Source organism: Pagrus pagrus, assembly GCF_965226575.1.
Source record: "Pagrus pagrus genome assembly, chromosome: 15".
In the NCBI taxonomy this organism is placed as follows: Eukaryota; Metazoa; Chordata; class Actinopteri; order Spariformes; family Sparidae; genus Pagrus; species Pagrus pagrus.
Window position 1 is genome coordinate 7,060,629 of NC_140199.1, and position 12,456 is coordinate 7,073,084.

Sequence of the window (12,456 nt, forward strand, 5' to 3'; positions counted from 1 at the left end):
TTACTCTTGCGGGTAACGGATAACTGCCAAGAGGACGGAGCGCGGTATATAAGGGCGCCTGATGTAAATGTGACTGGGCCGTTACTCGCAGAGGATTGGCTGAGTGTTTGGATGAGACTGAGCATGCGTCAGCATATCGATCATGTAATCTGAAGACTCATCGCATCTGACCTAAAATTACAAGTCCTGATTTTGTTCTTTCTCTTTTATTTAGAGGCAGAATCAGTGGGTTTTGTCGTTGCAAAATGTACAATTAATACAAATAAAGTTAGACTCACTTATGGTAAACTACAGAACAGACCTTGAGACTCATAGTGTGACCTTTTGATTCATTGTAGTTTCATTTTTGTTTGAATTGAAACAGTAAATGTGTGAACGATAATTATAAACTTGAGCTTCTCAGTCAGTTCAGATGTAACATTTTCCACAGTCTTGTGACAGGCCAGCTACATATGTCAGGGAGGTTTCAGCACAAACACACAAAAGTACAGAAAAGTCACACAGGCAGTCATTTAACTTTATTATAGATATTTTTCCAAAGGAGTCAACATTAAATGATCAGCTCGCTATTACTGAAGTATCAATACAACAATATCAATCCACTCATTAGTATATAGAGAAACTATTGTTTTATAGCTGTGTTGAACACAACTCTCTACACATCCTCCATGTGTTCACTACATTAATGAGATGATCTCCCTTTAATGTAAAGTGATAAGTTGTGGTGGGACACTACTGACGGTGTGACCATTGATGTTGTCAATGTACATATTGCATTTGATACCGAGTATCACATTAACAAATACACAATAAAACACATGTATCATTGCCATGTTTCTATTGTTATCTATTTGTTGTTTGCAGTAGTTCAAGTGGTAGTTTCCACACATTATATGTTTAAGGAATACACACTAAAAGGCATCGTACAGGAGGTGTTTATACATTTTTACAATGCTGTCCTCATGGCAAAAACTAAAGAAATATCTCAATACATAAAGCGCACTATATGTAAGATAAGACTATTAAACCCTCACCAGGGAAATTCACTGGAACAAACGCTCCAACCAGAATAGTTAAAGATTAACATGACAAGCACCAACCAATAATATGTAAAATATTTTCGATATGAACTCAAGACCTTGTGAAAGAAAAAACACCGACATACTACATGTCTATTAGGTGGATAAATGTCGTTGCTTTGGCTTCTGCTCCAGAAGCAGTACTATTGAAGGGCCTCTTTGAATATTCACTTCAGTCAGTTACTTATATTGAGACAAACTTCGTGTTCATGTAGCCTAGTTTATCATAAACCTCTACAATTATTTGGTCGAAGGAACAAGCTTTGAGTAGAAATAATTGTGTGGCCCTTAAAAGGACCTTTGGTTTTGATGAAGAGTTTGAAGTGTTTAACCTCCGAAGCCGTACAGGGTGCGGCCCTGCCTCTTCAGAGCGTACACCACATCCATGGCGGTCACGGTCTTCCTCTTAGCATGCTCGGTGTAGGTGACGGCATCACGGATCACGTTCTCCAGGAACACCTTGAGCACACCGCGGGTCTCTTCGTAGATCAGACCGGAGATACGCTTCACTCCACCGCGGCGAGCCAGACGGCGGATAGCGGGCTTGGTGATTCCCTGGATGTTATCGCGGAGAACTTTGCGGTGACGCTTGGCGCCTCCTTTACCGAGTCCTTTGCCTCCCTTTCCTCTGCCGCTCATTGTTGCTAGTCAGATTTAATAAACTGAATTTCCTCCAGAAGTCTCTGTTATTTACATCCTCTCTGAGGACGTAATTGAGGAGGGTAGGGTCTCTTCTTCTTTGGCCTGTCATGAGGGCTGATGATGAACTCTTTGGCACATTAGCGCCACCTACTGAAGAAAAGCATGAATCACCTGCTGTGTATGATTGACCAGGAGAATCACTGTTATCCTGTTCTTCGTTTCCACTCATCATTCTTGTCACAAAATAAATTGGGACATTTGCTAAATATCAAATCATTGTGTGAAAATTGTTTTATTTGTTATTATTTAAGTTTCTTTTCATCACTGAACTTCTTGAGATTTTTTTTTTTCTGATCATGTATTTTATAGACGCCAATAAATCAGAAAAAAAAACAAACAAAAGAAAAAACACTGAAACTGCTTCATTTAAGGTAACTGAGAATTTCGAGTGATTCAGACAATGTTGCTGTCCTTTTTTTTTTTAGAGTCCTGTTGATATCAGAGATCATGGCATTTTGATCAACAAATTTAAGAAATGGGTTGGTCTCTAATTGACAGTAGGTCCAAGATTACCTCTGATAATTTCCAATTATTTTCACTGCAGCATTTCTCAGATAATTTCATGCTAAAATCAGCTTCAAATATCTGAACAGAAACAATGAGCAGCAGAGGAAAGGGAGGTAAAGGAGGCATTAAGCATCACCGTAAAGTTCTCTGTGATATTTGATGGTAAAATCATTTATATATAATTAATTCAATTCTGAAAGAGCAAATCAAAATTCCATAAAAGAACATATCAAATTGTTATCAGCAAACTCCACCAGAAAACCAAATTGTTAGATCTGATGTAGATCTGAGCAGGATATTGATTTTAGCATCAAGTTTTTCAAAAATTTAAAAGGCATTTTTGAAAATGCAGCAGTTAAAATAGTTGTGATGCAGTTTTTTAGCTGGAAGTGATTGTAAACTAACATTGTGATCCCGTCTATTCTTTTTTTTTTTTTTTTTTTTTTTTGTGCTTGACTTTTGTTGAGTTGATGTCCCTGTGATAAAAAAAAAAAAAAGTCTCTCCCAGCCAGGATTCAGCTTCATCGCTGCTCCATAAAGCTCAGCAGCAGCACAGGCTGAGCACCTTAAACAGAGACAGCAGCTCTGTTGGTGTCACTTCAGCACCTTGGACAGTGACACAGGACTCTCAGGAGAAGCTCCACCTGCACTCACCTGAGCCAGCTGAGACACGGCTGCAGCCAATCACAAAGCATCCTGCTGCTCTACAGAAGGAGCTCTCCTGTTTACAGTGGAGCTACACCAGCAAACAGTTTTGTCTCTTTGTTAAGATGTTGCTTTAACACAACCGAAATAAATCAGACAAGTAATCACGATCTAATAAATCATGAAGAAGGAAGTCTGAAGGAAATAATCTGAAATATGCCAGAATAAAATGTCACCAAATAACATTTACTGCAAACCACAGATATGATCACGTTTTTTACATTTGAGATTGACACTTCTATAAGACCTGTCATATCACATTCACATTACAGTTATATGACCTGACTCTCGTGTTGGGAGGTGGAGGGGATGTTAGTGGTGTGACTACTTCCCCCAGAGAATGTCCTTTATTTATTTGTTATGTATATTTCAATGTATTGATGTATGTGTTGGGAAATGGGGAAAGAGAGTTTAAGGTTTATAAACAGGTAACAGACAACGGCGCTGTCCTTGGTGCTGGTGCATTTATTTGCTTTATGTATATTTTGATTTGTTGTTACATTGTACACATAATAGAAGAAATGTGTTTCGAGATAATAATGGGTCATTCCATACCAACTCACCCAGGGCCTCCCAGTTCATGTCATGGATTTTGAGCTTGCATTTCAGCATTTCAGCATTTTAGCCATTCTGTGTATTCTAAATGTCACCAATCGCTTATTTTTTACTGTATTGGGTTCAAATTTGTCCTGAGCATCCATGAAACCCTGATGAAACTTGGCAACATGTATTAATAACAGGAAGTTTTTTTTTTGTTTTTTTTTACCAGAACAAAGAATCTGTCAATTTCACAAATTCATATATCCACTACTTTTCACTTTCTAACTACCCAATTTTGGTTCTTCTGTTGAAATTTGGACTGTGTTGTCTATCTGTCTGATACCCACTGAGCCTGTTTTTCATTGGGTTCTGGAAGTTAGTTTCAGACTACATGATGTCATCTTGTTTTCTGTGTCTCCAGATAATATTAATTCTATTAATCTTAATCAAAACACATATACTATTTGACAAATTCAAACTCTCTGAGCTAATGCCTAACATAATCAAGTTACATTGAAACTAATACACAGATAATACCACCTGAAACAGGTTTGGGTGGATAACTACAAAATGAATAGCAATATAACCAGAATTATTTGAAAGTACAATTATGATTGGCTTCATAATTAACCAGTTTGATGTTATAGTGAAATCATGGTGCCCTTCATGAAACAGCCTGAAGAAGTTGATTTTTTTTTTTTTTTTTTTTTTTCATTTAACGTTTTTTTTTTTTCTTTTTTTTTTTTTACATTTATTTATTTTTAAGTTCAGCTGAATTGTTGAATTAGTTCAGAGAGTTTATGATTGTGAAATATATGCGTATTGAGATAATTTTGTCCAGACACACACAACACGATGACATCATCTAGTCTGAAACAAACCAAACCATTTCAAGCTGTTACTTCAAAATTTCCAGAACTCAATGAAAAACAGGCTCAATAGGTATCAGACAGATAGAAAACTTTGCAGTCAACGAAATACAAAATATCTACTGATGAAATTAAACCACTGAGTGTGAGATTACAGCCAGTGAAAATGATTAGCTACTTTAATAAAAAGGAGTAATATAACATCTTTGAATTTCTTTATATAAATATATATATATATATATATATATATATATATATATATATATATATATCTGAATTAATTAAGGGTTTGTTAAAAAGCAAATGCCAAACTGAATCGGTGGCTTTTATTTATTTGAAGTCTTGTGTGAAGAGAATGACGCTTCCTGATAGTTGGGTGAGAATGAAGGATTAAAAATAGAAAATAAGCTGTGAGCCAAACTGTAATGCTGGCTTCAATTTGTGTCGAAAAGCAGCTACTATAGTATGAAGAGATGTTACAGTGAGAATGAATTAATACTCTGAATGGGACTTAAAAGTTAAATAAATCTCGATGTAGCAGTGATTGGGAACATTTAAATATTTAAATGGAGTTTCTTATAATCAAATATAGTTAAAATATCAGGAAATAAACAAAAAATAATAATTAAATTATATGGTAGAAGTCTTGTGAGCACTTTGTGAATTTTTTGTGTGTGTATGGTTAACAATGTGGCATGTGGAGCAGTTCAGCAGTTCAGTTTTTGTCCGATTGCCTCCAGAGACCCACTGTAGCAACCAGCTACAAGATTTTCTTCAAGCTGATATATAAGTTATTTCTCTGCTGGAGTAAAGACTGTGAATCGAGGGCGAGTTTAGGACTTCAACGCTTTAAAGAAAGTTGGATATTTTTAAAAGCTTTAATGGGATTTGAAAGATGAATACAACCTTGAATGGAGACAAATTGTGGAATATTTCACAGTTTGAATGGCGTTTCTAACTGGAAGCGTAAATGACTAGATAAGCTTCGAAAATGTGTGAAAATGTAGGATTTTTTTTTTTCTTTTTTATCATTCCGTCATCTGCTAAATGGGAAAAAATGGCCTGAAAATATTTTGATGTTCAGGACAAATTTCAACACAATCCAGTGAAAAACAAGTGATTGGTGACATTCAGAATACACACAGAATTACTGACATGCTGAAATTTAGCTCAGGGGGCCAAAATTCATCCAAACTATCATCCAAACAAATCCAAACTTCAAAAATATTTGGAGTACAGCTGTAGGGTTTTGCAAAGTCTTGTGAATTTAATAGAAGTTTCAACATAATTTTTTTTTTTGAGAACTGGGAAAAGTTACTGTGATCTTCATATGTTCAAAGTAGAAATTGTAAACGGGATGAGAGTGCAGTGTTTGACAAATGAAGGAGCTCCCCACACTGACAGGTGGCATTTATGCCACTGAAAATGGAGAATTATTTCAATTCATATTGTTCATGATTTATCTGTTGTAGCAAAATAATGGAAAATAACGTAAATTATAGATTTTTCCATGATGATGATCCACTTTTTTTCTTTCTTTCCAAGGATCTAGTCTTAATCTTTTAGGATAAATTCTTGGAAAGCATTATCCTGAGAATGTTCTTAGTATTTCGAGCAACTTAACGAGGAAGTTTTATGAATATGTCCAAATTCTCTCTTTCAGCTTCAGCACAATAGAACTGTTGTGTTTATTCCGCAATTATATCAAGGAAACAATGTAACTGATATATATATTTAATGATCAGTGTGTTTATTCAGTACAAGTAGAATTAAGTACAGAAATATTCTCAAAACTCAAAAAATGAAATGATGCAGATTCTCTTTTCAGCTGCTGAGATTGAACAGTTATGAAACCACGAGGACAGTTCACGGGGATGTGCAGACCAGACCACCAAACACTCACACGGACACATGAACAAATGAATAGATCACTTATGACACACACACACACAAGCCTGCACTAAATAGGCCTACACATGAGCACTTTATTTTATTTTGTTTATTACCTCTCTCTCTCTCTCTCTCTCTCTCTCTCTCCTGCCTTGGTTCACTTACGTCCTCTTTCCTCCAGAGTCCTGCTCCTCCCACCTCTTGCCGCTCACCAAGCTCCACCCACAACAATGGGTAGAAAAGGGCAGACGCCCTGAGCAAACCTAGCAGACTTGAAACAGTCAACGAAAAGCATTAACATGAGCGGCAGAGGAAAGGGAGGCAAAGGACTCGGGAAAGGAGGCGCCAAGCGTCACCGCAAAGTTCTCCGTGATAACATCCAGGGAATCACCAAGCCCGCCATCCGCCGTCTGGCTCGCCGCGGTGGAGTGAAGCGTATCTCCGGTCTGATCTACGAGGAGACCCGCGGTGTGCTCAAGGTGTTCCTGGAGAACGTGATCCGTGATGCCGTCACCTACACCGAGCATGCTAAGAGGAAGACCGTGACAGCCATGGATGTGGTGTACGCTCTGAAGAGACAGGGCCGCACCCTGTACGGCTTCGGAGGTTAAACACAGTCTCTCCATCATCTAAACCAAAGGTCCTTTTAAGGGCCACACACTTATTTCTTATCAAAGCAAACTTCCTTTACAAATGACTCAAGTATTATGACGTTTAGTAAAAACGTTATTTAGTCATAAATATACCAACATCAAAAGTATATTTCCATTTTAACCGGCTTGCGTACTTTTTTGGCCGTGGAGCGAGAGTGAAATGAACTGATGTCTACAACTTCAGTGAAGTAAGTTTTAATTTGGATATTCGACAAACATTCGCAAGCCACTCACATTTAAAGTGCACCCGTATTGCAGATTTTACAGTAAACACACAGAGAAGACGGCTACAGCGTGTCCCGACATCATGTTTTCAAAATAAAAATTAATAAAATATGAACGGATGTAAAACGTAAAAACAAGGTGTATCTCATGCAGACAGTATAGTTACATTAACCCAACATGATTTTGAGTCAACTGATCACATGACCTGGAAGCTATTGAGCTAAAATGCTAATATTTACATAGAAAAATTAATAAAAATATTTAGAGATGGAAAATGTAAAAACAAGAGGTGTATCTCATGCAGCCAGTGTAGTTACATGATCCCAACATGATTTTGAGTCAATTGATCACATGACCTGGAAGCTATTGAGCTAAAATGCTAATACCTGGAAGCTATTGAGCTAAAATGCTAAGATTTACATATAAAAAATAATAAAAAATATTTAGAGATGGAAAATGTAAAAACAAGAGGTGTATCTCATGCAGACAGTGTAGTTACATGATTCCACACTGATTTCGAGTCAATTGATCACATGACCTGGAAGCTATTGAGCTAAAATGCTAATACCTGGAAGCTACAAAATGCTAAGATTTACATATAAAAATAAAACATATTTAGAGATGTAAAATGTAAAAACAAGAGGTGTATCTCACGCAGCCAGTGTAGTTACATGATCCCAACATGATTTTGAGTCAATTGATCACATGACCTGGAAGCTATTGAGCTAAAATGCTAATATTTACATAGAAAAATTAATAAAAAATATTTAGAGATGTAAAATGTAAAAACAAGAGGTGTATCTCATGCAGCCAGTGTAGTTACATGTTTTTCGTGTTGCACACACCTGTACACATAATGTCTTCATTGTAACCCTTTCAATTAAAATTACTGACAATCTGTGTTTTAACGTCATTAAGTACCTTGACATTGCATTTGCATTGCATTGCATATCTTGCATTTTAAAACTTCCCTGACCCTTGTCAGCCAGGTGCAAAAGACAAAAATATGAACTTTAATTTCGTTTAGCAGGCATAACGTTAGTTTTGAACATCCTGTGTTGGTCCTTTCAAAATAAAATTCAGCTTTATAAATCGGAAATGATTTAATAGGCTACATATAGAAAACAATGTTTTATTTGAGTCACTTACAGTCTTGGAAATGCTCCAGTGTGTTATTTTTGATTGCCATTTATACAAATAATTTAAGCATATCTCACACACAGGTTCTCTTGCTTTGTTTAGTGTAGTGATTTTGATCATGTCTGAAATGATCATCTCTCAGTCTTTGTGTATCGAAAATCATGAAATAAACCAGACTTTATGAAACAGACTGGAACAGTTTTCACAAAGAGTCATGCTTCTGTTTAGTCTAAATAAAAATACCCTCTGTCTGCTGCTGTTGTCTCTGATGGTAGTATTGAAATTTAAACCAATCTAAATCACAAATCAGCCAATATTTCAACTCACCCATTTGTTTCCATTTTTATCTGCAATGTTCTACTGTTGTTTGTTATCACATGTTAATGGTGCAAGTTATTGTCATTATTTACTTATTTACACTTATTGGTGTAAGTTATTATTATGGTTATTATATAACCTTGACGCTGAAATAAATCAAAGTGGCAGCTGACAGTGCATCTCTGTCGGGCCTTAGGCCTGTACATAGTTAATGGTAGGTTCGGAGGGGACTCACATACTCCTCAGCTCTTGGGTCTAGTGTAGACTATGCAATCACTGACATGGACCCTCCACTATCAGTGCATTCACTGTCAGACAGCTATCCCCCCTTTCAGACCACAACCAAAGAAATGTGTTCTTTAAACTCTCAGATCAAATGAGTGACACAAAAAGGGAAGCCAGCAAGCTGTTTCAATTAAATCCTACTTACAGATGGGCCCCAGACAGTGGAGACAAAGTCATCATGGCCTTGAACTCACCTGATCTGATGAATGACATGTCAATATATGACCAAAACCAATATGTCTCTACCAGAGGTGGTGTAAACAAGGCCATTGATGACATCAATATGATATTTCATAAGGCAGCTATTAAAGCTGACCTCATAAAACAAAAACAGAAGCCTGTTAAAAGGCAAAACATACCAATAAACCAAATCAATTCAGATCAATGCATTATACAAGAAAAACATTAGAAGAAACATTTAAAGACAACCAAAACCCCCTTTATTTCCCAATTACTTGGGAAATTGACCACACAGACAAAATCTCTCCAGTCGAGGAAAGCTTGTGGTCCAGACAGCATTAAAAAATGAAATGCTCAAATGCAGTACCCCAGAGATGCAGGGTTCAGTGTTAAAGCTGTTCAATATTGTTTTACAGTCGGGGTGGTTTCCTGACATCTGGTGCAAAGGGCTCATTCCCCCCATTCAGATCAGACCCTAATAACTACTGTGGCATCTGTGTAAGCAGCTGTCCAGGTAAAATATTCTGTGGTGTTCTGAATAAAAGAAGACTAGATTTCCTCAAGGAACACTCCATCTTGAGTAAAAGTCAAATTGGCTTCCTCCCAAAACACCGCACCACCGACCATGTATATACCCTTCTTTACACTTTAACTAACAAACATGTACACCAAACAAAAAATGGTAAAATATTCACTTGTTTCATTGATTTCAAGAAAGCGTTCGACTCTATTTGGCATGATGGGCTCTATTACAGGCTCCTACACTGTGGTATAGGGGGCAAAATGTATGATCTGGCTAAATCAATGTATTTGGAAAATATGTGTGATGTTAAAATTGGAGACAAACAAACTGAATTCTTCACCCAGAGAGAAGTGTACGCCAGGGCTGCAATTTAAGTCCGACTTTATTTAAATGTCATCTTTCAAAAACGCCCCAGATGTCAGGAAAACAAACATCAATTTACCATAATATCATTGAACATAGCATGAGTTATACCTACCTTGGTACAACCATTACAGCATCAGGGAGTTTCAACACGGCAGTGAATGCACTAAAAGAAAAAGCCTGAAGAGCCCTACATGCAATTAATTTCCAAATTCCAGTCAAAATCTGGCCTCAAATATTTGACAGTGTCATCCAGCCCATTGCACTGTAGTGAAGTATGGGGTCCTTTCAGTCGTCATTCAGCAGATACATTTTACACGTACACAGAAACACACCAACAAATGCATGTAGAGCAGAATTAGGCAGATACCCACTGATAATTAACATTCAAAAGAGAACGCTCAACTTTTTTAACCACCTGAAATCCAGCCCCCGAGACACCCTCCACTCCAGAGCCCTCCAAACTCAAGAGCTGAGCCCAGAGAAGAGTCCCCTATGTCAGCTGGTACTGAGGCTAACTGCCCCCTCTCAGACACAGTCTGACCAGCCTCACAACAACACTGCTCTCCAAACACCAATGAGAGTAAGCAAATTATAACACAATGTAAAGAAACCTACCTAAAACATTGGAAAGAAGAAACTAAAAGCCAAAGTAGATCAGAATGTTATCTCGCCCTAAAAAGAGATGATGAATTAGCAGAATATCTCTCAGAGAAAGAAAGCAGAGACAGATCCTCACAAAGTACAGGCTCAGTGACCACAACCTGACAATCCAAACAGGAAGACACAAAAAATCATGGAAACCAAAAGAAAATAGAACATGTGGTCACCGCTCGACAGGTGAGGTTGCGACAGAGATGCATTCAACAAAACCATGAACATTTATTTTAATAAATTTAATTCGGCAATCTCAGATTTCAAAGAGCTGAACGACATATCAAAATTAAAAATACTCCTGGGAGAAGGAGACAGGGTATACCTTGCTGCCCAACATGCCACAACCTGAGGGACAGTGAGTGACCGACACACACACTGTATATACTATATATATATAATTAATGTAAATCAATCTTGGTGTTGTGTTTGTGTTATTTGTTGTGCTGTCCATGTGTTTGGACAGATGCTTTGGCAACATTGTTGTTAAACTTTTATGCCAATAAAGCCCCCTTTGAATTTGAATTTGAATTATTGTCAATCATCACCTATCTACACTGTGCTTATTGTGCAGTAAGAGGCACATCTATTAACATGTCTATTTCTAGTAATCTAGTATTTTATATAGTTGTCAAATTGATTTAATGTCTTTTTTTTTTTATTCTATATATTTTATTCTTACTAAATTTTTATGAAAAAAAAATATTTTCTCTATCTATATGCTTTTATAGTCTGTCTACACTGTGACATTTCTATTCTATTAGGAGCAGCTGTAATGTACCCAGTTTCTGACTCTGATGTGTTCAGGTGCATCTTTGAAAGCACTCAGTGTGGCACAGTCACTGTCCAAGGTGCTGACTTTTCATCTCTGTTGTCTCAGCTGACGAAAAGCTGTTATGCTGCCAACAGCTTGTACTCAGGGGACCACAAACGCCACACGTGTTTAATAAAGGGAAATAAACTAAATCAACATCAATATTTTTCCCAGCATGGTTTTATCCCCTTTTGGGTCACTGCAAATCAATACAAAGTGTTTCTGAGTGACCACCTTTATCCTATGAAACGTGTCTATTCTGATGGGAGGACATTGAATACTTTGAGTATGACAGTTATGTAAATCAGACACTGTGAGGGAATATCTTCTGGAGGAATATCCCCCCAGTAGACTTCAGAGACTTGTAGAGTCCATGCTGAGGCATGTTGATGTTGTGCTGGTAGCACGTGGTTGCCCAACAATATTTATACATTTTCTTGTCTTTTCCTTTAATTTGCCACCCGTCTGTACATATCGATGTGTTTGTTCAATAACAGTAGATCTAGCAACACATTATTTATATTAAATCTAGTCGTCAGCAGAAGAAATGTTGACAGCCACAGTGAGCAGCTCTGTCTGACACCATGAGCCTCAGCCCTGATCAGTGTGTTTGCTGCTGTCACAATAACGTCAGTTTCACAAAATATGAGCAACAACAGATGGTTGTTTTCATATTTAATCTCTGAACAAACATGTTGAGCTGCTAGAAATCATCTTTTGATGGAACTCTGATGCATTTTAAACATTTTAGGAGAGAAATGAGTGAGAAAAGTCGCTGAGCAGCGCTGAGCACGGCGGTGAAAGTGTGAGGTTTGGAGGCTCCCTGAACAAAATGCAGAGAGCATCAGAGCTCAACATGACTTCAATATGAAGAGACACGAGTCCGCTATCGTCTCCTTCACTGTCGGCCTTCAACACCTCTCCCACAGTTAGTCTGGAGGGTTTTATCGATGAAGAGAAAACACAAGTGACACGACATTCAGCCTGCACTCAGCAGACACCGACTGAG

General features: G+C 37.4%; 2 protein-coding genes across 2 annotated transcripts; one reads left to right on the top strand and one right to left on the bottom strand.

Moving 5' to 3' along the window:
* Positions 1-1,376: 1,376 nt before the first annotated feature.
* On the bottom strand, positions 1,377-1,718 carry LOC311270539 (histone H4; the record flags this gene model as incomplete). Its single annotated transcript, XM_084375459.1, has 1 exon — positions 1,377-1,718. The coding sequence occupies one exon, from the start codon at positions 1,716-1,718 to the stop codon at positions 1,407-1,409; it is 312 nt and encodes a 103-aa protein (XP_084231585.1). The 3' UTR covers positions 1,377-1,406.
* A 4,862-nt stretch (positions 1,719-6,580) lies between these two features.
* LOC311270610 (histone H4) lies at positions 6,581-6,903 on the top strand (the record flags this gene model as incomplete). Its single annotated transcript, XM_084375594.1, has 1 exon — positions 6,581-6,903. Exon 1 carries the CDS (start codon positions 6,592-6,594, stop codon positions 6,901-6,903), a length of 312 nt encoding a protein of 103 aa, XP_084231720.1. The 5' UTR covers positions 6,581-6,591.
* Between the last annotated feature and the right edge of the window lie 5,553 nt (positions 6,904-12,456).